Source organism: Olea europaea, chromosome 3 (genome assembly GCF_002742605.1).
Source record: "Olea europaea var. sylvestris chromosome 3, O_europaea_v1, whole genome shotgun sequence".
Lineage (NCBI taxonomy): Eukaryota > Viridiplantae > Streptophyta > Magnoliopsida > Lamiales > Oleaceae > Olea > Olea europaea.
Window position 1 is genome coordinate 13,844,231 of NC_036239.1, and position 23,049 is coordinate 13,867,279.

The window sequence follows — 23,049 nt, forward strand, 5'->3', positions numbered from 1 at the left end:
TTTTTGAGTCTTGATCAGATTGAATTGTTTATTGGAACTTAATGGGTTCTGATACAATATTAAGACATAGTTTCATCTAAAAAAGTCAATCTTATTAGGAAAAATACACCAAGCCTGCATATGTTGGTTTATATTTCGGTATTCAATCGATCTGGGTTTATCCCTTAACAATGCATGATAGTGTGTATGAAAGTACTGTCATGCAAAATAATAATAATAATAATAATAATAATAATAATAATAATAAATAAAGCCCTAACTTCCCAGTAAATCAGTAAATGTGTTTGAAGCCCTGAACAATGGAATTTGGCACAAATTATAAGAGTTCAGAGGTTTCATGCCTGACTTTTGCTCATTCACCTGTTTTTGCTTGGAAAATGGGGTCATTCGCCAAAAGCTGACTCTGTTGACCGAGAATGAGCTGCTGTCTGAGACTGCTCATCACTCAACCCAATTCTATTGAGTGGGACTGGGCTATTGTTCAAGACTGGGCTAGAATTAGTCCTAAAGGTCATGTTATTAAACTGCATTTGGGCTGCAATATAATGTCCAAATGCTTCAAGTACTGCCACTAGAGAACACCAAATATGCTTCTCCTGTTCCTTCCTTAACCTGTAAAGTGTTTTAGAAACATGTCCTTTGAAGAACAAAGAATTAAATCTACCATATTTGTATTTTCAAAGTCTATTCCACGATTCCATTCCCTTGCATAATCTCTTTGCTTAAAATGATGATTATACATCTTATTAGTCTTCCACATCACATGCTGAAAAATGGAAAGCTGTTTGTTAGTGAATGCATGATTTTGGAGGAGATATGGTTGTTTTCCTGACAATTGCTGGATAAATTTATCTTTTATTATTATTTGTTATAAATATTTCTGTCCTGGAAATTTTTAATTCTAAAAAAATGCGAAATTTACTAAGATATCAAGGTTCCAAATTCTATGAACTTGATGGGTGGAAGATAAATAATTAGACAGGGTATACAAGAGTATATCAGATAATTCCTCCCTATCATTAAGATTTCACAAAAGATTGTGAGTACTGAGACAGAGATAGAACATCAGTTTGTGTAAAAAAATGAGTTATATGCATTAAGGAAAGAAGATACATAAATCTAATGGAAAATGGAGATCTCCCTGCAAACATATTCCTTGATCTTATGCACATTTACTTCATGTATTGTGGCGTTGGTCATAGCTTCAGCTTTACAATAATAAACAGTCAACTCTTATTCTCAAGCTTCATTTTTGACTTTTTCTGATACAGGTCTTTAACAACAGCCCAGATGAGACAGCATATTTTCGAATGATTCTTAACAGAGAAAATGTTGCTAATTCAGTTGTAATGATTCAACCCTCATTGATCTCTTATTCTTTTCATTCTGGACCAGAACCTGTTCTTCTCGATGTGGCTTCCATTGCTGCTGATAGAATCCTTCTTTTAGATTCATATTTCATCATTGTCATATTTCATGGATCAACTATTGCTCAATGGCGAAAAGCTGGATATCATGAACAGCCTGAACATCAGGTAACTAGATGTAAAAAGTAACGGCACATGCATAACCTTATCCTCATGACACTTTTGAAGGATAATTCATTAGCATTCAACAGTAAAACCAACACAAAATAATCAGACGACAGGAAGAGGTGCCTGGTATCAAGCATTAATTTGTAAAGGTTGATGTTGTAAAGGTTTGAATGAAAGAATGGGTAATCTTTTATCAGAAAAAAATAAGTAAAAATAAAAATGGAAGGGTAGCAATCACTTCCTAAATTCCATATGAACTTTGTTGATTTTTATTATTGCGACTGGTAGACTTTTTTGTGAGAAATAGTCAAATAGAACCTTAAAACTCATCACAGTTTATGAAGCCTTGGTTTTTGTGATGTAAATGGTTGCAATCTCTTGGGGGATATTGCTCTCTCATTCAAAATAAATAAAGGTAAGAAAGGTGCAATACTAAAGTCTTGCAGCCTTAACCATGTAATGCAAATGATCCTATTAAAAATGTTCCCTTAATTTTTTCCTTGATTTTCAAAAATATCAAGATTGCAAGATATTATAACTTTTACTGTTAATCAAGGAAAATTTTATTCTGTAGATTACTAATTTTTATTTGAGCTCTCAATTTTTAGGACGACTTAGGTCCTACTTTTAACTATAGAACCATATTCTAAACTAGAGTCTAAATCAGAAAAATACACTCAAATACGCTAAGTAAATTATTGTTGAAAATTGTGCAAACAAGTGGAAAAGAAGCATACTAATGAAATATCGTTTAATTTCATTTTCTGATCATATATTATGATTTTTGAATTTTGTAAGCTATCTTTATATTTCATGGCCTCTTCACCTTGGTATTTGACATTTGCAAGTTTTTTACTATCCAAGTTTGATATTCCTTGCAGGCTGAATTTGACCCCATTAGATGGTTGGATAAATCATTGATTCATTTATGTTCTCGGTTTGGGGAGTACCAGAAGGATGCCCCATCTTCTTTCACCTTATCTCCTAGATTTTCAATATTTCCTCAATTCATGTTTAATTTACGACGTTCACAATTTGTCCAGGTACATGGTATCTTATTTATATGTATTAATTGTTCCTTGTACACATTTTCATGTGGCAGAAGAGAGAATTTTGTTAGAGAGAAATAAAGTATGAAAAAGGAGGACATGATATCCTCAACTGCCAAAACTGAAAAATAAAAATGCATTTAGTATTGATTAACCATAATAGCGACCCAGCTCGTTTGTTAATCTATCAAAGTTTTCCCAGTGGTGCAGAGAGATGAAAAGAAAAATCCACTGTCCCTATAAAGGCAACAGAAAAGTAGGTTGTTTGTGTTAAGACTTGGATTTTCATTTTAAAAAGTCAACATTATTAAGATGAATAACCCAAATCTTTATATGTTGGTCTATATTTCAGTATTTAATCGATGTGGAATTTATATCTTAACATACCCCTGCAAAATGGTGGTCAATTAAGCAGATCAATTTTGAAATTCGCTTGCTCATTTTTGAGTCTTGATCAGATTGAATTGCTTATTGGAACTTAATGGGTTCTGATACAATATTAAGACATAGTTTCATCTAAAAAAGTCAATCTTATTAGGAAAAATACACCAAGCCTGCATATGTTGGTTTATATTTCGGTATTCAATCGATCTGGGTTTATCCCTTAACAATGCATGATAGTGTGTATGAAAGTACTGTCATGCAAAATAATAATAATAATAATAATAATAATAATAATAATAATAATAATAATAATAATAATAAAAAATAAAGCCCTAACTTCCCAGTAAATCAGTAAATGTGTTTGAAGCCCTGAACAATGGAATTTGGCACAAATTATAAGAGTTCAGAGGTTTCATGCCTGACTTTTGCTCATTCACCTGTTTTTGCTTGGAAAATGGGGTCATTCGCCAAAAGCTGACTCTGTTGACCGAGAATGAGCTGCTGTCTGAGACTGCTCATCACTCAACCCAATTCTATTGAGTGGGACTGGGCTATTGTTCAAGACTGGGCTAGAATTAGTCCTAAAGGTCATGTTATTAAACTGCATTTGGGCTGCAATATAATGTCCAAATGCTTCAAGTACTGCCACTAGAGAACACCAAATATGCTTCTCCTGTACCTTCCTTAACCTGTAAAGTGTATTAGAAACATGTCCTTTGAAGAACAAAGAATTACACCTACCATATTTGTATTTTCAAAGTCTATTCCACGATTCCATTCCCTTGCATAATCTCTTTGCTTAAAATGATGATTATACATCTTATTAGTCTTCCACATCACATGCTGAAAAATGGAAAGCTGTTTGTTAGTGAATGCATGATTTTGGAGGAGATATGGTTGTTTTCCTGACAATTGCTGGATAAATTTATCTTTTATTATTATTTGTTATAAATATTTCTGTCCTGGAAATTTTTAATTCTAAAAAAATGCGAAATTTACTAAGATATCAAGGTTCCAAATTCTATGAACTTGATGGGTGGAAGATAAATAATTAGACAGGGTATACAAGAGTATATCAGATAATTCCTCCCTATCATTAAGATTTCACAAAAGATTGTGAGTACTGAGATAGAGATAGAACATCAGTTTGTGTAAAAAAATGAGTTATATGCATTAAGGAAAGAAGATACATAAATCTAATGGAAAATGGAGATCTCCCTGCAAACATATTCCTTGATCTTATGCACATTTACTTCATGTATTGTGGCGTTGGTCATAGCTTCAGCTTTACAATAATAAACAGTCAACTCTTATTCTCAAGCTTCATTTTTTACTTTTTCTGATACAGGTCTTTAACAACAGCCCAGATGAGACAGCATATTTTCGAATGATTCTTAACAGAGAAAATGTTGCTAATTCAGTTGTAATGATTCAACCCTCATTGATCTCTTATTCTTTTCATTCTGGACCAGAACCTGTTCTTCTCGATGTGGCTTCCATTGCTGCTGATAGAATCCTTCTTTTAGATTCATATTTCATCATTGTCATATTTCATGGATCAACTATTGCTCAATGGCGAAAAGCTGGATATCATGAACAGCCTGAACATCAGGTAACTAGATGTAAAAAGTAATGGCACATGCATAACCTTATCCTCATGACACTTTTGAAGGATAATTCATTAGCATTCAACAGTAAAACCAACACAAAATAATCAGACGACAGGAAGAGGTGCCTGGTATCAAGCATTAATTTGTAAAGGTTGATGTTGTAAAGGTTTGAATGAAAGAATGGGTAATCTTTTATCAGAAAAAAATAAGTAAAAATAAAAATGGAAGGGTAGCAATCACTTCCTAAATTCCATATGAACTTTGTTGATTTTTATTATTGCGACTGGTAGACTTTTTTGTGAGAAATAGTCAAATAGAACCTTAAAACTCATCACAGTTTATGAAGCCTTGGTTTTTGTGATGTAAATGGTTGCAATCTCTTGGGGGATATTGCTCTCTCATTCAAAATAAATAAAGGTAAGAAAGGTGCAATACTAAAGTCTTGCAGCCTTAACCATGTAATGCAAATGATCCTATTAAAAATGTTCCCTTAATTTTTTCCTTGATTTTCAAAAATATCAAGATTGCAAGATATTATAACTTTTACTGTTAATCAAGGAAAATTTTATTCTGTAGATTACTAATTTTTATTTGAGCTCTCAATTTTTAGGACGACTTAGGTCCTACTTTTAACTATAGAACCATATTCTAAACTAGAGTCTAAATCAGAAAAATACACTCAAATACGCTAAGTAAATTATTGTTGAAAATTGTGCAAACAAGTGGAAAAGAAGCATACTAATGAAATATCGTTTAATTTCATTTTCTGATCATATATTATGATTTTTGAATTTTGTAAGCTATCTTTATATTTCATGATAGTTGTTTTACTTATCTTATGCCTTTTCTGGAAGGTTGACTGTAAATGTACTTTGACGTAAATGGACTGGACTATATAATATATGTCATAGTAAGAACTAAAACTTTTACTTGAATGTAACTAGAATTTTAGTGGATATGTAAAATTATTCAGCCTGCTATTGCTTTTTAATATATTATAGAAGTGTAACTCATGTATTGACTGTAACTGTTTATCGTGTTTATGTATTGTGTACCTTTGATGCTCAAATTCTTCGAAATGGTCGGAGTACCCGTGTCGGACACGACATGACATGGGTATGAGTATGAGATATGTGTTGGATCCTCTAAATTTCAACTGGACACTTCATCCTTTTTTTTTCCCGTTTCTACACTCTATAAACCTAGAGATGCCTCTGAGAGGGTGGAGAAAGGCTACGGCACTAGATTTTTCCTTCTTCCTTTTTTCTTTCCCTCTCTGTATTAGCAGTTTAGGGTTTTATTTGTATAAAATGAAAATGGGTTCTATATAGTGCTATTTAATGCTCCACCAAACTTAACAATGCATGATAGTGTGTATGAAAGTACTGTCATGCAAAATAATAATAATAATAATAATAATAATAATAATAATAATAATAATAATAATAATAATAAAAAATAAAGCCCTAACTTCCCAGTAAATCAGTAAATGTGTTTGAAGCCCTGAACAATGGAATTTGGCACAAATTATAAGAGTTCAGAGGTTTCATGCCTGACTTTTGCTCATTCACCTGTTTTTGCTTGGAAAATGGGGTCATTCGCCAAAAGCTGACTCTGTTGACCGAGAATGAGCTGCTGTCTGAGACTGCTCATCACTCAACCCAATTCTATTGAGTGGGACTGGGCTATTGTTCAAGACTGGGCTAGAATTAGTCCTAAAGGTCATGTTATTAAACTGCATTTGGGCTGCAATATAATGTCCAAATGCTTCAAGTACTGCCACTAGAGAACACCAAATATGCTTCTCCTGTACCTTCCTTAACCTGTAAAGTGTATTAGAAACATGTCCTTTGAAGAACAAAGAATTACACCTACCATATTTGTATTTTCAAAGTCTATTCCACGATTCCATTCCCTTGCATAATCTCTTTGCTTAAAATGATGATTATACATCTTATTAGTCTTCCACATCACATGCTGAAAAATGGAAAGCTGTTTGTTAGTGAATGCATGATTTTGGAGGAGATATGGTTGTTTTCCTGACAATTGCTGGATAAATTTATCTTTTATTATTATTTGTTATAAATATTTCTGTCCTGGAAATTTTTAATTCTAAAAAAATGCGAAATTTACTAAGATATCAAGGTTCCAAATTCTATGAACTTGATGGGTGGAAGATAAATAATTAGACAGGGTATACAAGAGTATATCAGATAATTCCTCCCTATCATTAAGATTTCACAAAAGATTGTGAGTACTGAGACAGAGATAGAACATCAGTTTGTGTAAAAAAATGAGTTATATGCATTAAGGAAAGAAGATACATAAATCTAATGGAAAATGGAGATCTCCCTGCAAACATATTCCTTGATCTTATGCACATTTACTTCATGTATTGTGGCGTTGGTCATAGCTTCAGCTTTACAATAATAAACAGTCAACTCTTATTCTCAAGCTTCATTTTTTACTTTTTCTGATACAGGTCTTTAACAACAGCCCAGATGAGACAGCATATTTTCGAATGATTCTTAACAGAGAAAATGTTGCTAATTCAGTTGTAATGATTCAACCCTCATTGATCTCTTATTCTTTTCATTCTGGACCAGAACCTGTTCTTCTCGATGTGGCTTCCATTGCTGCTGATAGAATCCTTCTTTTAGATTCATATTTCATCATTGTCATATTTCATGGATCAACTATTGCTCAATGGCGAAAAGCTGGATATCATGAACAGCCTGAACATCAGGTAACTAGATGTAAAAAGTAATGGCACATGCATAACCTTATCCTCATGACACTTTTGAAGGATAATTCATTAGCATTCAACAGTAAAACCAACACAAAATAATCAGACGACAGGAAGAGGTGCCTGGTATCAAGCATTAATTTGTAAAGGTTGATGTTGTAAAGGTTTGAATGAAAGAATGGGTAATCTTTTATCAGAAAAAAATAAGTAAAAATAAAAATGGAAGGGTAGCAATCACTTCCTAAATTCCATATGAACTTTGTTGATTTTTATTATTGCGACTGGTAGACTTTTTTGTGAGAAATAGTCAAATAGAACCTTAAAACTCATCACAGTTTATGAAGCCTTGGTTTTTGTGATGTAAATGGTTGCAATCTCTTGGGGGATATTGCTCTCTCATTCAAAATAAATAAAGGTAAGAAAGGTGCAATACTAAAGTCTTGCAGCCTTAACCATGTAATGCAAATGATCCTATTAAAAATGTTCCCTTAATTTTTTCCTTGATTTTCAAAAATATCTAGATTGCAAGATATTATAACTTTTACCGTTAATCAAGGAAAATTTTATTCTGTAGATTACTAATTTTTATTTGAGCTCTCAATTTTTAGGACACATGACATGGGTATGAGTATGAGATATGTGTTGGATCCTCTAAATTTCAACTGGACACTTCATCCTTTTTTTTTCCCGTTTCTACACTCTATAAACCTAGAGATGCCTCTGAGAGGGTGGAGAAAGGCTACGGCACTAGATTTTTCCTTCTTCCTTTTTTCTTTCCCTCTCTGTATTAGCAGTTTAGGGTTTTATTTGTATAAAATGAAAATGGGTTCTATATAGTGCTATTTAATGCTCCACCAAATCCAAATTGCAATGAAGTCCCTCATTTTCTATTTTACATAACATTTTAATAATTAACTTCTCATAATTGAAAATTAAACCCCAAAATTCTATTTTATTCATCTTAGCCCCTTATTCAATACTCATTTCATTCTTTGTGAACAATTGATTTTGGTAGCCCCTTATTGAGTGGGGTGTACAAGATTATCGTGAAGATCTTGGCTAATAGACTAGAGGAGGTGTTGGAGAAAATGATGTTTAAGTTTCAAAATGCTTCTGTCAAAGAATGTCAGATTTTGGATTCTGTACTTATAGCAAATAAATGCATTAACTCAAGACTGCACCTAGGGGTTCTATGAATGTTATGTAAGCTTGACATTTAGAAGGCTTAGATCACATAAACTAGGGATTTCTTTCGTATATGCTCAGGTAATGTGGTTTTGAGGATAAGTGGTGTTAGTGAATTCAGTTTTGTATCTCTACAGTTTCTTTCTCAGTTATCGTAAACGACACTTCAGAGGGTTATTTTCGTAGTAGCAGAGAATTGAAGTAAGAGATCCTTTGTCTCAATTGCTATTTGTCATTGTAATGGAGGCTTGAGAAGGCAATGGGGGAGAGTTTGTTAAGGGGCTTTATGGTTGAGCAGACGCAAGTATCTCATTTGCTATTTGCAAATGATACGCTGATCTTCTATGATGTAGATGTTGAGCAATTTAGTAACCTACATCGTTTGCTCCTATGTTTTGAAGCTATATCTTGATTAAAAATAAATATGGGGAAATTTGAGGCTATAACAGTGGGAGAGGTCGATAACGTGGAAGAGTTGGCTGCATATCTTGGGCTTCTTTTATGAGCACGGTTTAAAAGTGCACATATTTGGAACAATATTGTGGAAATGATGGAGAGAAGGCTAGCGGGCTGGAAGCGTATGTACCTCTCAAAGGGAAGCCATCTTACTCTCATAAAGTTTACATTGTCGAATCTCCCTACTTATTTTTTGTCATTGTTTCCTATTCTTACGATAGTGGGAAAAAGATTAGAGAGGATCTATATGGAGTTTCTTTGGGAGGATTAGGGAAGGAGAGGAAATTACATTTGGTTAATTAGGGTGTAGTTTGTTCCCCCATAAGATTGGGTGGTCTCAGACTGAGGAATCTCGTACTGTTCAATAAGACCTTGTTGGATAAGTGGTTGTGACAATTCGAAGTGGAGAGGGAGAGTTTTTGGAGAAAAATTATAAGGGCAAAATATGGTTTTATGGAAGGGGATGGTGCTCAATTGAAAATCGTAGTTCTTATGGGGTGAGTTTGTGGCAGTGTATTTGGCCAGGGTGAAGCGATTTTCGGGATAAATTGACTTTTGTAGTGAGAAATGGTTATACCATTAGTTTTTAGGATGATTTGTGGAGATCAACCGCTAAAAGTGAGATTTCCTTCTTTGTATCGTACGTACTGTGTTGGAGCCGTCTACCATGGTGAATGATGTCTTAGATATACATAATGGGAGTTCCAATTGGAATATTGTGTTTGGCCGGGGTTTGCAAGATTGAGAATTGGATGATTATGATTGAGAATTAGATGATTATGCACTGTTTTTGATGTCTCTGTACGAGGTACACATTAGGGTTGGAGAGGATGATTGTAGCAGGTGGAGGTTGACAAGAGATTTTTTTTAGTTGACATTTATTTTAGATCTTTATTGGGACTTCTAGAGAATTCGTTTCCCTAGAAGATGGCATGGAGATGTAAACTGCCTCCACGGTTGACATTTTTACTATGGACGGTGGTGAGGGACAGGTTTTAACGGTGGATAATTTTTGAACAAGGCGTTTTTATGTTACAGAGTGGTGTTGTACGTGTAAGAGAGATGAGGAGATGATTGACCACTTGTTCCTTCATTATGATATTGCTCGTTTATTGTGGTATGATATTGTGGCGCCCAACACATGGATTGAGTGTTGCCTAGGCGTATGGAAGACGTGTTAAAGGCATAAAGGAGAAAGTTTCGGGATAAGAATAGCAAACTTGTATGGGACCTTATCACGAGTTCCATCGTATGGTGCGTGCGAGGAAACAAAACAGTTGTTGTTTTGATGATCGAACACGGACAACAGAGTAGATTAGAGAATATTTGACATTATATGCTTGGTTTAATATTGCGGCTACTAGGTATATAGATGAGCTGCCCAATTTCATGTTTCTTTCTTGATTAAATTGATAATACATTTTTCGTGTATTATGTATTGATTAATAAAATATTTGATTACCTTTAAAAAAAATTGAAGTTTGAAAGACATACCTAATTACCCGTATCCGAAATTTAGACTCTTTTTTGCCATGTCTCCTTAACCTACATTTTAAAAAATAAAAGATCCGTCGCTTAAATAAGTACCCGATACCTATTCTCAAGTCCGAGCATCATAGTTGTGTACTCTTTGAGCAAAGTTGAGAAATACTTGAGTGTTGGTTTTATATCGAATTCTATTGTTATCATACAAATATTTTGCTATATATAGATTATCTGTTCACTATGTGTATTATGTACTTTCATTAAATTCAATGGACTGTCCGATTTCTTCTGGAATTGAGATCACAAATCTCTGTTTCGTATTCAATAAAATCTGTTAGGTGCTTTAAAATTTACTTGTAATACATAATTTGAAACAATTCATAAAGCCATATAGTGGAGGTCATCAAACGCTTTGTGTAAAACGTGGGTACTTTTTATTTTGTTAACAAAATCTACTTTCCTCCCTTCCCCAACACATGTTATCAAGAATTAGCACAATTAGGAGGCTGTGTTGGCCTGGAGAGAAGCTTGTGGACATCTCAATAAATTAACCATATCAGTTAGGCAGCCACATGGCATTCATGATGGTGGTGCTTTATTTTATCCAAGTCGAATAACGGACTCTGGGTTTTGGATGGAGAACTTGACTAGCTTGTTAGGGGAAGGTCTGTCACTATTAATTTGCATCTGAGCTTAACTTGATGGGTTCATTTCAAATGTTACTGTCCTTGCAGGCATTCACTCAGTTGTTACAAGCTCCACGAGACGATGCAGATGCAATAATTAAAGAAAGATTTCCAGTACCTCGCTTAGTAATTTGTGATCAGCATGGTTCTCAGGTCTTTATTCTATATCTCCACAAATGAGCACTTGGCTTAATCGACACCTTGTTTACACTATTCACCTTTTTTATTGTTACATTTAACCGGCCGTTAGCGACTCATTGCAACTGGCTAGAATAAATTAGTTATTGCTTGCTTTTGTATTTTCCCTTTGCATTCTTAAAAATAGTGTTTGGAATTTATAAACTCGTAAATCTTTGATTCTAGGAAATCCTTTGAGCCAGGTCTATTTTAACTTGTTTGATGTTTACCCTTTGGCTCTGAATGACCTGTTAGTTTTGTGGGATGGATATGCATCTTTTTTATGATGGAAGCATTGGGAAAAATGTATACTGGTAGGAAGAATGGCGGTCATTGTGGAGGTCTTGTCGCATAGTCTCTTAAGTCTTAACAAATGATTGGCATGGTCATCTCCAAACCTCATTTTGTGAATCCGTGCCTTCTTTATTCTTAATTACCAGAAAATCCCTGTATTTTCAGTGAAACTTGTAATAATTCTTTACCTCATTTAGAAGAGGCCGACCTGTACCTTCAGTTAAAATACATATTACCATATCATGCTTCAGTAAAATCTCTCATACTTCTCTCTCTGTCCTTCGGAGGGTGCCAAACTTTACCTTCATTTCAAATTCCTTACACCATCCTATGAAACCTGTTTGCTTCTCTGCTTTTACCTTTCTAATTTCCTCTCTCTCCCTTCCTTTCGGACGTGCAAAAATGACCTTAAATCAATTGTTTACACATACAGTTCCACGGTAGAAGGCATTAAACTATTTGATGTGGTACCATGTTGGAGCAGAATACCCAGATAATTATGTGCAACAATTCTAAGCTTTTTGCAAAATAGAATTCCTGTTGTTTTCAATCTCCAATCATTTACATCTGAGGAATAGTAGCACTTATTTACGTTTTAAGGTATTCTAATGTTCAAAGTTCAAACTTGTGATTGTATTAAGGGATGAGATAAATTCTTAAGGTGGGGTTTTAATGCAAACAGAGGATGATTCGAACTCTGGATTTTCTCTTTTGATTACTGTATCAGTCTTCTTCAGTTTCATCACCATGCGTATGTGAATGAGGAGAGCATCCTTACAGAAACGAGCGAAAAAAAGGGAGAAATTGAGGTTTCTTCAGTCTGATGATGAACAGTTTGGTTAATTTGTAAATAAAAGAGAACTTTGTTGCTGAAGTGTATGTAGAGTGAAACTTCTTTATTTATTTTTTCTGACTCTCTTTTTCTCAAAAATTGATGGAGCGAAGTTGCTGGTGTTTGGGAGTGCTACAGTAAGAGATAGAATTACCACCGTTTCTGTAACTGCTTGAGGTTAATTGTGAGCTTTAAACTTCTGGATTAGTAGAGATAGGTAAATGATTATTCCTGAATTTTGCAAAAAAGTTCAAACGATGGGCTGTTGGTGTATATCTACTACATTTTTTTAGGGGTGTGTGGTGGATTGGTGGTTTATTGTGAAAATGAACATATTAATTTAGCATCATGTTACAAGAAATGGTCCTCAAAGCGCCATAGCAATAGTAAGATAGCATTACTGATTTAAGTGAATTATTTGTAGGCTCGTTTTTTGCTTGCAAAATTGAATCCTTCGGCTACATACAACTCGGATATTCCAGCTGTTCCTGGAGGCGATATCCTGTTTACGGATGATGTTAGCTTTGAGGTCTTCTTGGATCATCTTCAGCGGTTAGCGGTTCAATAAAATTTCTCTACAAAATTATCAGAGGTTAGCTTTATGATGAAGTACAACCAATTTTGTTTAAGTTTTTTCTCTGGATTGTATGTACAGTTATGTTTACAACTGATTATATAATCTCCTCTGAGGTTTTGATTTGGGATCCTAATAATGTAGATTTTCATGGTTTTATTTTATATAGATAGGTATTCACTTATGACTTGATCCCTCAAATTCTATATCGCTTCTTCAGTTTTGAGCACAATTTCTTGTTTTTATTAAACATTCACTTTTGGCTGGCTGTGGATACATCTTATCCTACTCTTTTAAGTATAACTTAAGCTCGAAGAACCTGATGTTCTAGTTTTCCAAGTGTATTGCTCCACTTGAGTAATTTCACGTTCAAGGAAAACTGATCTAAACAGGCCTCCGGCCGGGCAATTTCAAAACAATGTCTAACCATTAACTATGTATAAATTCTTAAGCATTCCTAGCAAGTAAATTACTGTGGATTAAACACGAGAAAATACTCCAGCGAATTGTGAATATCTAGCTGAAGCTCTTCTAGGCCTTTGACGCTAAGGGTCCAATCAAAGGCTAAGGGTCCATTTGATTGGAGTGAATTGCATGGAAAATGTCACATTCGAGAAATTCGTTTTCTATTTTGGTTGTTTGATACGAAAGTGGAATGAAGTTTAAATTTCAAGATACAAACACTTAAACTATGTTTGATATGCCTCCATTTTCTATTAAATTTCATTTCTCACTTTTTGACATGTTTAAGGGTAGAAATTTTTCATAGAAAACATTTTCCATAAACCCATGCCACATAAGCCCTTTCTTGCTTCTTGATGAAAAACAATTCCCATCAAAATGGTGGGAATTGTAATTTTCATGTAAAACAACTCTAAACGAATATCAAAAGATAGATGATTTTTTTGATTTTTGATTTTTTTTTTGGTAATAGAAATAAATTTTATTTTCAATGCCAGTGAAATCTATGTTTGATTGTCTTAGAAGTTGTTCTTTTCTTGGTTTTCCACCCTAGTTTAACGTTTTTTTTTTCCTTCCTTTTTTTTTCATTTTTTTTTTGTAATGGGAATAAATTTTAAGAATTATTGTAAAAAAATATTTCCCCTTAACTGACAAATTTCATGTGAAACAAAGACAAACGAGCAACAAAAGATAGATGATTTTTTTGATTTTTTTGATTTTTTTTTTTTTTTTTTTGGGCAATGTTAACAAATTTCATACTCATTACCAGTAAATTTTATCCCTTTAATTGACGATTTTTATGTAAAACAAAGTCAAATAAACATCAAAAAATTTTTTTACGTGGAAAATTATATCAATCAAAAACAATAATTTGCAACTCCCATAAAAGCAATTTCTAGGCTATTCAATTTTTTGGAATTCGTTTTCAATTCAATTCAATTCCATATTTGCAATCAAACGGACCCTTATAGTATGTTTTTGTTCAATTTCATGGAAAATGCATTCGTATGATTTTGATGATTTTTTCTTTTTCAATGTATATGAAATTGATTTACGTTTTCCACATTTGCAATCAACAGACCCTAAGAGTAGGCAATTAGGCCACTTTTGTCGAACAAGTTTGATTGTAACATCATCATCAATAGTTTGTACTTCAACCTCAGTGTTATTCAGTTTCTTCTTGAGCCTCTCTTTACGTCTCCTCTTCTGTACGACAACTTTGAGCTTGTTCGCAGTCCTTTGTGATTTTTCATTGTTGACAGCATCTAGCACGATAGATGATCTATCACACTTTGGATAGTTCTAACCAAAAAAATTGTATTTGTTAAATACAGGGAGTAATTAAAAATTTTAATCGTATCAATTTTTAAACGAATTGATTCAACATTCTAGGAAGTCGTTACCTTGGTGGGGTTGGGAATCTGTCATTCAAAAGTGTTCTATAATGCCTGGCAAAATTTATGGTTTCTTCTTCATCCCTGATTTTACCTATGTAGGATATGCAAACTGGGTTCTTCAAAGATTCAAAAGTCATGTACTCCATTTTTCCCAACTCGAGATCATGTTGTAGCTGTGGAATATTTTACTAAATGGGTCGAAGCCGAACCACTATCTCAGAGGCCAAGCTGTAGCACTTCATGTGGAAGTCCATCGTTTGTTGCTTCAGTGTGGCCCGTACACTCGAAATTGCACAAAGATCGACAACTTTGCAATCCCACTTTCGAAAATTTCTGCCATAGATTAAAGATCGCCTCCTACCAGCAAAAGACAACCAAGTACTTCAACAATAGGGTCAAACAATGCGGATTTCAAGTTAGAGACTTGGTACTACGACAGAACACTAGTTGGAAAACTAGGTACCAACTAGGATGGGTCTTATTAGATTCGAAGGGAGGAGCAAAAACGAGTTTATAACCTTCGTGACATGGCAGAAAAATCTTTTTCTTGACATTGGCAATCGACGACCTCAATATCTAATACAAATAGACTTATCGCGGACTGGTCACGCAATTCCTTACTGTCCTAGAAGTTTATATTAAAAATATATTTTCAAGAAGGAAAATGTCATTTGTACAGGGGTATGATTTACAAAATTTTTATAGAACACTCACATGGAGTGAGCCTCATATTATTAAAATATTGTCAAAAATATAACACCAACCAACTTCCATGTGTGTGTCCTGTATAGACTCTGTGAAGCAGGGCTTGTCCTTGTATCTTTGTCCTTTCAAGAATACATCTTAACTAGAGTTGGCTTTTCAAACTTATATCAAGTTCTTTGATAAAATTACCAGGTCAAAATCAAAATATTTGAAAAAAAAAAATTAAAGACCCTAATTGAATCCAAATCTGGTTTTGTACAGGACTCAAGGCTTACACATTAATTAATGATATCTAATTTTAGTCTGTGTTCTCAAAAGTTCGTTTAGACTCAAAGCTCGAACAAAATGCTCCACTTCTTACCTACACTATTTTTTTTTTTTTTAAATTCATAAACAGCTGAATTTTTTTATTTATCTCTTTTGTTTTCCCAATTCATGCTTTATTAATTTTTTTCTTTTACTTTAAAAAAAAAAGTCTTTTTTTGACTTTAATTTCAGGTTTTTAAAAGACTTTATCTATAAAAAAATTAAAAATTAAAAATGACTTTATCTAATAAATATTAAAATAAGATTTAAGTTATGGTGATATCTATGTTATATAGTTATGATCTGAGTCTCAAAACTCAAAAAGTATATATGAAGTTCCTCTAAATCAATTAAGTAGGATTTGTTTAACTGAAAATTGAAACTATGAAAAATGATTTATTTCGAAAACTTGAAAATTGTTATTGGCTAATTGTAAGCTTTATTAAGTAAATATAGTATTTTATATTTAAATGTTTGATATGTATTATTTTAACTATCATTTTAAAAATTATTAAATAATTAATGAAATAATATTAAAAATAAGAAAATCTTTTTTTATGCATAGGCTTTGCCTAAGTTCGTAAAGCTTGAAATTTTTCCTTCACGCCTAATCATGTTTTATGCTTCTTAAAACACTGATTTTAGTTATTAATTCACTGCAAGAAATTATGTTAATGAAACATCAAAAGTTCGGATCCTCAATTAAAAATAAATAAATAAATAAAATAAAGGGTCAGAACTCAAAAACAAAAAAAAAAAAAAAAAACAAAAAAAAATTGAGCGTAAGGCACCAAGGGATGGCAGATATTCCATATTACCATAGCTTTATTTTCCGAAAAACAATAACAAATACATTAGAAAAACTTATACGTAATTTTAACATAACTATTTTTTTTAATGTTTACTAGCAAATTACTACCAGTATTTTGCAAAATCTAAAGCCATTTGCATGTCAGAAGTCCGGGTGTAAAACTTTTATCAGTTGTGCTATGTGTATAATTGGGGTTGACAATCCCGGTTGACAATTAGACACATGGGAGGGGGGCCCACACTGAATAAAAAAATCATGGGTCCCCCTTCCTATGAATACATTGTCAACGGAAGTTGTTAACCTCGGTTCTACAAGAAGAATAATTCAACTTTTATATGTTGAATTGATCAGAAGTCAGACTCGATATAATTCAAATAAAGATATGCCATTTGTTTATTAGTTATTTTTGCGATTGAATGTATCAAGTATGTCTTAAAATTTCTCATTTCACGAAACAATCTCAACATCTAACGCATCATAAACACGAATGACATTTTTGAAGGGGTCAAAAAATAACACACGAGGGAGAACATCGACTTAATTAATCCAAGGGTCACAAGCAGGAAAAATAAAATAATAATAACAAAAAAAAAAAAAAATCTTTTACTTTTTGTTTAATCTATTTGGAGAATAAGTGATTCATATCTACTAAAACTCAACTGAATATCAAGAAAATCTCATTTGAAACTAACTTATCCCAAAAAATCCTAAACACAACGGCACTCAGTTAACTTAGTCAAATTCCAAATCAATGTTATCATGTTTGATTACCCTTTTGCATTCCACATTGAAAGAATTTTTACTTATCCCCCGCAATCTGCACTGAAGTTCTTGCACTTACTCTTTTCGTCAAGGTATGTTACTTCCAATTTTCTTGTTAAAAATTCATGAGCAATCCTTTCTTCAACTTGAATCTTGTTCAATCCATAAACATGTTATAACTGACACCACTCGACCGATCTCACCCACTATTTATCTGTGAACTATAGTTTTTTGTGTTGATACATGTGATTTTGCATATTTTCGCAGGTTGTATAAATCTAGTTTGATACATTTTAACATAGTAGATGAAGTAAAATGAAATGGCATCCAGACACAGCATAGAACGTCCAACCTGGTAAGCCACTGCATTCCTCGTAGCTTCCGGACCTGCTTTTAAGTTACTTTTCACTTTTTCCCTCTGTAAGCATGGACTTAATGCCAAAATAATTGGAAAAAGCAGCTTTTAAGATCGACGTTTTTCCATATTGTTCAGGAGACCAAAGTCCAAATTGTCACCAGAAGTCCAGTTTCATATACGTGGAGTACAATTCACATTGGATGTGGTAAAAATCTCCCTCAAACTGCATTTGCATTCTCAAATATATTGTATAGACAACATGAGCCGACGAGATTTGATCTATTATACTGTTTAATCTCGTTTAGTATTGCATGCAAAATTTCTTTCTGAAAATCACTTCTTTTGTCAAACTGCTTATTTTATGTACCTTTAGGAACTGGCGGCCACCAAATCAGCTAAACTAGCAAAGTTGTTGAAAGAATACCCTCAAAATGATCTTTCTCATTTATTGCGCGACATTCCTGCTGATCCAGAATCATTTGAGCTTGTTGGGAGATTCTGCCATGGTTATGATATCAAATTGTCGAACGAAAATGTTGTCCAAGTGGCATGCATTGCTCATTACCTCGGAATGACCGAAAACCACTGTCCTAACAATCTACTAAACAAGGCCCTCTACTTCTTTGAACACCAAATTCTTCCTAATTGGAACAATTCCATCAAAGCTCTAAACAGTGCAGAAATTGTTCTTGAACATGCAGTAAAACTTGGCCTAGTTGATGCGTGTATAGAATCTATCGTTGTAAAGGTGCAGGAAGATCCACGTTTACTTGGAGAGCCGATCAAGAACTTGTCTTCGGATGATGATGATAGTGATGAAAGGGACAATGTTTACAGACCAAACACTCGGAGGAGACTTTTTGATCTTGAGTGGAAACCTGAGGATTTAAAAGCACTCTCGTTGAGGTTTTATGAACCTGCAATTCATGAAATGATTCAGCGTAAAGTCCCACAAGAATATGTTGCTTCATCTCTTTGTCAGTATGCGAAGAAATGGGTGTTCGAAAAAGAAGAGGATGGTGAGAAAGAGATAGTTGAATCTTTGGAGAGATTGCTTCCTCATCAGAAAGGGATATTTCCTTGCAAATTTCTGTTTGAAATGCTAAAATCTGCAGTATCACTTCATGCTAGCATTCACTGCAAAAATGGATTGGAGATCAGAATTGGAAAGCAATTAGATCAGGCAAATGTGAAAGACCTATTCATACCTTCCCCAGGATACACAGGGGATGAACAGTACGATATAGAGAGCATAAGAAGAATTTTGAAGAATTTCTACAGCAATTATACAGGTCCAGATGCTTCTGGATTCATCAAAGTGGCTGAATTAGTTGATAATTTCTTGGCAGAAGTTGCTAGTGACAGAGATTTGAAGATGAGCACATTTTTATCACTTGCTGATATGTCGATAGCAGTATCAGAAGGGACAGATCGAAGTTCGGATGGAGTATACAGAGCTATAGATATATATCTAGACAAGCATAGGCATCTTACAGAATCAGAAAGAGAGAAATTATGCAGGGTTTTGGATTGCAACAAAATGTCAGTTGAAGCTCGTGAACATGCTGCGCAGAATGAAAGGTTGCCATTGCGCGTAGTGGTGCAGATTTTGTTCATAGGGCAGTTGCAGCTTCGGGAAACCATCACAAATGAAGTGCAAGGTTCTGATGACAGGCTCTTGAAGAGCGAGGAAGACGAAGAAGAAACAAGGGCTGAAATGGAAAAGATGGAAAGTAAGGTTTTGGAGCTAGAGAGGGATTGCCAACTAATGAGAGAGATTCAGAGAGGCAGCTGCGCAAATGTGAAAAGGCAGAAACCAAGCTTGTGGAGAGAAATGAAGAGAAAGTTGGGGTGCATGACAACTATGCATGATCATAATTGCCATGTCAAGAAGAAGAAGGTGCATCCAAGATAGATGAGTTATCGGTTTTTTGTTTTTTAACCACCACCACCATAACCCGTAGTACTGATTTCAATAATGTCTGGGACGACGTTTTAAACTCTCAACTGTGCTCACTTATTTGTTACTGTTTTCAAGTATCTGCTTATTCTATCTCTAGTTATTATAAAACTTTATTGATCAAAATGAAGCTATCTAACTCAAGAATGAATATAACAGAAGGCTGAACACAAAAGGCATGAGGAGGAATGATGCGATGTTTCATAATGAGAGATTTGTAGTCATCGCTAGCAGGGAAGATATTGAATCAAGTGTTTTAGTCAATTAACTTCCTATTCTGCAAAGATGAGATTGCCGTTTTTCACTACAGAAGAGAGGATGTTACCCAAACAAATAACTTGGTCTCTATCTAAAAAATTAGACACAGAACAAGCTTATCTTATCCTGGTCAGGAGCTAGTTTCTAATGACTTTGTCAGAAAACGAAATTCAACAATTCAACTTCAAAATGTTTCTCAATCTCAGTCGATTGGTACCTTAAAACGTTCTAATCCTTCATTACAAAAGCTGGACCATATATCATCCTATTCAAGCTATTAAGCTTGCGTTGGCCTATATCAGTGGATCTTTTAAGAAAAGATTGAAAATGAGAAGGGAGTGTTCCGAGTGAATATGCCACATTTCATAGTTCTCCGGAAATATGCAGGGCATTCACAAGAAATTAGAATGTACTCAAAAAGTTTCAGTTTTATAAACATGAGGTAAAGGCTCCACAGAAGATTCTCAGCATAATATTGAGGAGTTCATTTCTGCTCCATCTTTAAAAGAGACTGTAACAGTAAATAAAACAAAACCTTCCAGAAATCTCATACAAATCGACCACATCGACCACACATTCTAAACAAAATTAAGTTTCAAATCTTCCTCAAGAGAAGAAACAACTTTTGATCAATTCTGAGCTTATGCATTTTCCTTTATCATTAGCTGAAGCCCTCCAAATGAAATATATACCACCTTGTTGTCATCATAAAAGAGAAAAGGAAGAGAAACTCCAAATCAGAAGAGCAAGAAACAAAAAGATTGAATCCATGGAGAAAACTATAAAGCAATAAGACACCATAAGAAATGAAATTTGATTTCAACACAAAATGAGGCACTACTATCCTTGATAGCATGCTTGGAAGGGAGGATTAGACAATACTAAGCAAATAAATTTCTTTGAAAAAAGGGGCATATAAAGCGTACACTTCAACACCGTTGCTTTCATCATTTTTTTTTTCTTTATCTTCTGACATCTTATACAGCAACCCATGCATGACATACTCAAATTTATCCGCAAGTGATTTCTGTTCGCCGTGCAATAGGAGTACAATATTAAGAAAATCAAACTCAATCCACAATATGGTTATTGTATTATCCTAGATCTTCCTTAAATACTAGTTGCTAAATAGGAGTAATCCATGTTGAATGGATTATCTAAAAGGCCGTAATTAGATGGCTCATGCACACATGATGTAGAATAGATGGTCAAGTGGATTATGGAAAAGTTGGACCGAAATGAAAAAAAACAATAGATTGTAGATTTGGTATTCGAGCTTCGATTTGAGCCGATAATACCTTTTCGAAAAGGGAATGATCAGCCAAATTGAACTCACAGCTTTGCTGTTGTATGGTAGATTTTACCTATTTGAGTTCGTTTAAGACTCAAAAACTAGTTTTTAAGATTTAGTGCTATTTTATTCATTTAGTTTATTTCGAATTCTTTACCATTTTAGTTCCTTTATGCTAGGTTTTCGTTTAAACACTTATAAATATAAAAGGTTAAGATTTTGTTTTTGGACATCTTGGAATTAATAAAACTTCTTAATTTTTATCTTTCATTCTTTGATAGTTTCCTGATGTTCTTACAGTTTTCGCTTGAATTCCTTATTTTGCTCTGCGTCAAGAAAGAATGAAAAGAAAGTGAACCTCAGGAATGTACCCAGTAACAGCCGAACCGTCTAAACTGAGAGTCTGGGATACCATATGATATAGCTCAGTATGCACATCCAGTTCCAGATGCACGTCTTTATCTTCAGTCTGGGCTTCTATGCACGAAGCTGGAACAACATAAAACCTTTAGCTAAAAACTCTTCACTCTATTTCAGTACTTATTTTATTAAATAAAATTTCAAGAAATTAAAGGTAACAAAGAGGAATGTCAAGATATTTTTACCCTTTTCATATCTTTTCTCGTCTATATTAATGACCTTGATTATTTCATCAAAGTGGAATTCAGCCATATATGCCCCGCAAGTTGTCTCCTAGAAATTATAAACTGGGAATTCGAATGCAGAATTTGTTTTTCAAATTTGAAAAAGCAACAAAAGTTCGAAACAAAAAGATAATATGTAAAGAATTTTTAAATCGATCATGTGAGCTTATATGCGTAAATTATTGTGTATTAAATTAAGAAAAATCTACACAACTATCTAATAATCATATTTCAAATCTAACAATCTTGTTAAATTATTTCAAAATTCATGTGTTAACTTAAATTTGTAATATTAATAAATAACATTATAAAATTAAAATAATCTACCTACCTATGCATCCACACCCCATTCTACCTCATCAAATTTCGCTTTGAAACTCTAATTATTTCATTTCTATCTTATCTCTCATCTCATTCTCTCTCTCACGTAGAAGACATCGTCGGAAAATCGTTGGTGGAAGAAGAGAAGACGCTATTGGAAGACGTCGTCGAGCCTCAGGGCGAAGTCACTACAGCTATTACGCTGGCGCCCGTGTCTTCGTGTGCTACAGTCGATGCCACAGCAGCGGCTCTGTGTGCGTCTCAGCACACTACAGTCGTCGGCCTAACCAGTGCCAGAGGAAATTTCAGATCTGATTTTGTAAAGCTGTAAAAGAAATCAAGTTCCTAGATTTTAAAAATGTTGTTAACCCTTGCCAAATCACATCCTTAATGTTAGAAGCTCAGAACAGTAGCTGGGCTTGAAACCATAGTGAATATCTTTTTAAAACATTTGATCATGTGCTCAGTATAATTTTTGCTTGGCTCTTCTCTTCAGAAACCTACGGCTTGATTGATTTTTGCATAGAGTACTATAGGCACTTCAAGTTTTGTTTTCAGTTGATTTATCTGGTAGATAAAATGGAGTTGGGTTAAATGTGGTGAAGAAATTGGTGGTGGGAGTTCTTTAACCTTGCAACGTTAGTGATTGTTGTGATCATTTTGTTGTTGGTGGTTTGCTTATTTTCAATTTGATAGTGCGACATTTAGGTTGGGGTGGGGTCGAGGATTTGGTGGAAGGGGGTGAAGAGTGTTTGTGACCG

The 23,049-nt window shown here is 33.9% G+C and overlaps 4 protein-coding genes across 4 annotated transcripts in view; 3 read left to right on the forward strand and 1 right to left on the reverse strand.

Moving 5' to 3' along the window:
• LOC111386855 (protein transport protein SEC23-like) overlaps nucleotides 1–2,311 on the forward strand; it is a 3,660-nt gene extending 1,349 nt beyond the window's left edge. Inside the window, exon 3 of the mRNA XM_023011341.1 lies at nucleotides 1,272–2,311. Coding sequence (XP_022867109.1) covers nucleotides 1,272–1,556 — 285 coding nt within the window. The 3' untranslated portion in view covers nucleotides 1,557–2,311. The remainder of the gene's footprint in view (nucleotides 1–1,271) is intronic.
• Nucleotides 1–13,197, forward strand: part of LOC111378728 (protein transport protein SEC23-like) — a 27,562-nt gene extending 14,365 nt beyond the window's left edge. Inside the window, exons 15-19 of the mRNA XM_023001962.1 lie at nucleotides 1,272–1,535; nucleotides 2,405–2,578; nucleotides 4,317–4,580; nucleotides 11,185–11,289; nucleotides 12,864–13,197. Coding sequence (XP_022857730.1) covers nucleotides 1,272–1,535; nucleotides 2,405–2,578; nucleotides 4,317–4,580; nucleotides 11,185–11,289; nucleotides 12,864–13,007 — 951 coding nt within the window. The 3' untranslated portion in view covers nucleotides 13,008–13,197. The remainder of the gene's footprint in view (nucleotides 1–1,271; nucleotides 1,536–2,404; nucleotides 2,579–4,316; nucleotides 4,581–11,184; nucleotides 11,290–12,863) is intronic.
• A 4,505-nt stretch (nucleotides 13,198–17,702) lies between these two features.
• Nucleotides 17,703–19,835, forward strand: LOC111386860 (BTB/POZ domain-containing protein At5g17580-like). Its single transcript, XM_023011349.1, has 3 exons — nucleotides 17,703–17,811; nucleotides 17,950–18,019; nucleotides 18,188–19,835. Exons 1-3 carry the CDS (start codon nucleotides 17,777–17,779, stop codon nucleotides 19,727–19,729), a joined length of 1,647 nt encoding a protein of 548 aa, XP_022867117.1. The 5' UTR covers nucleotides 17,703–17,776; the 3' UTR covers nucleotides 19,730–19,835.
• An 838-nt stretch (nucleotides 19,836–20,673) lies between these two features.
• On the reverse strand, nucleotides 20,674–21,995 carry LOC111378734 (DNA-directed RNA polymerases II, IV and V subunit 8B-like). Its single transcript, XM_023001969.1, has 4 exons — nucleotides 21,929–21,995; nucleotides 21,682–21,812; nucleotides 20,969–21,059; nucleotides 20,674–20,762 (listed from the first exon to the last, which is right to left on the reverse strand). Exons 1-4 carry the CDS (start codon nucleotides 21,993–21,995, stop codon nucleotides 20,674–20,676), a joined length of 378 nt encoding a protein of 125 aa, XP_022857737.1.
• Between the last annotated feature and the right edge of the window lie 1,054 nt (nucleotides 21,996–23,049).

Bases quoted from the DNA above. Each gene is read 5' to 3' on its own strand.
- LOC111378734 (XM_023001969.1), bottom strand. From the start codon at position 21,995: ATGGCTGAATTCCACTTTGATGAAATAATCAAGGTCATTAATATAGAC. The intron at 21,060-21,681 runs GTTCACTTTCTT...CACGGCGAACAG, and splicing joins TTACTGGGTACATTCCTGAG to AAATCACTTGCGGATAAATT. The intron at 20,763-20,968 runs GTGTTGAAGTGT...TCTGATTTGGAG, and splicing joins AAAAAATGATGAAAGCAACG to TTTCTCTTCCTTTTCTCTTT.
- LOC111386860 (XM_023011349.1), top strand. From the start codon at position 17,777: ATGGCATCCAGACACAGCATAGAACGTCCAACCTG. The intron at 17,812-17,949 runs GTAAGCCACTGC...CATATTGTTCAG, and splicing joins AGCATAGAACGTCCAACCTG to GAGACCAAAGTCCAAATTGT. The intron at 18,020-18,187 runs GTAAAAATCTCC...ATGTACCTTTAG, and splicing joins TACAATTCACATTGGATGTG to GAACTGGCGGCCACCAAATC.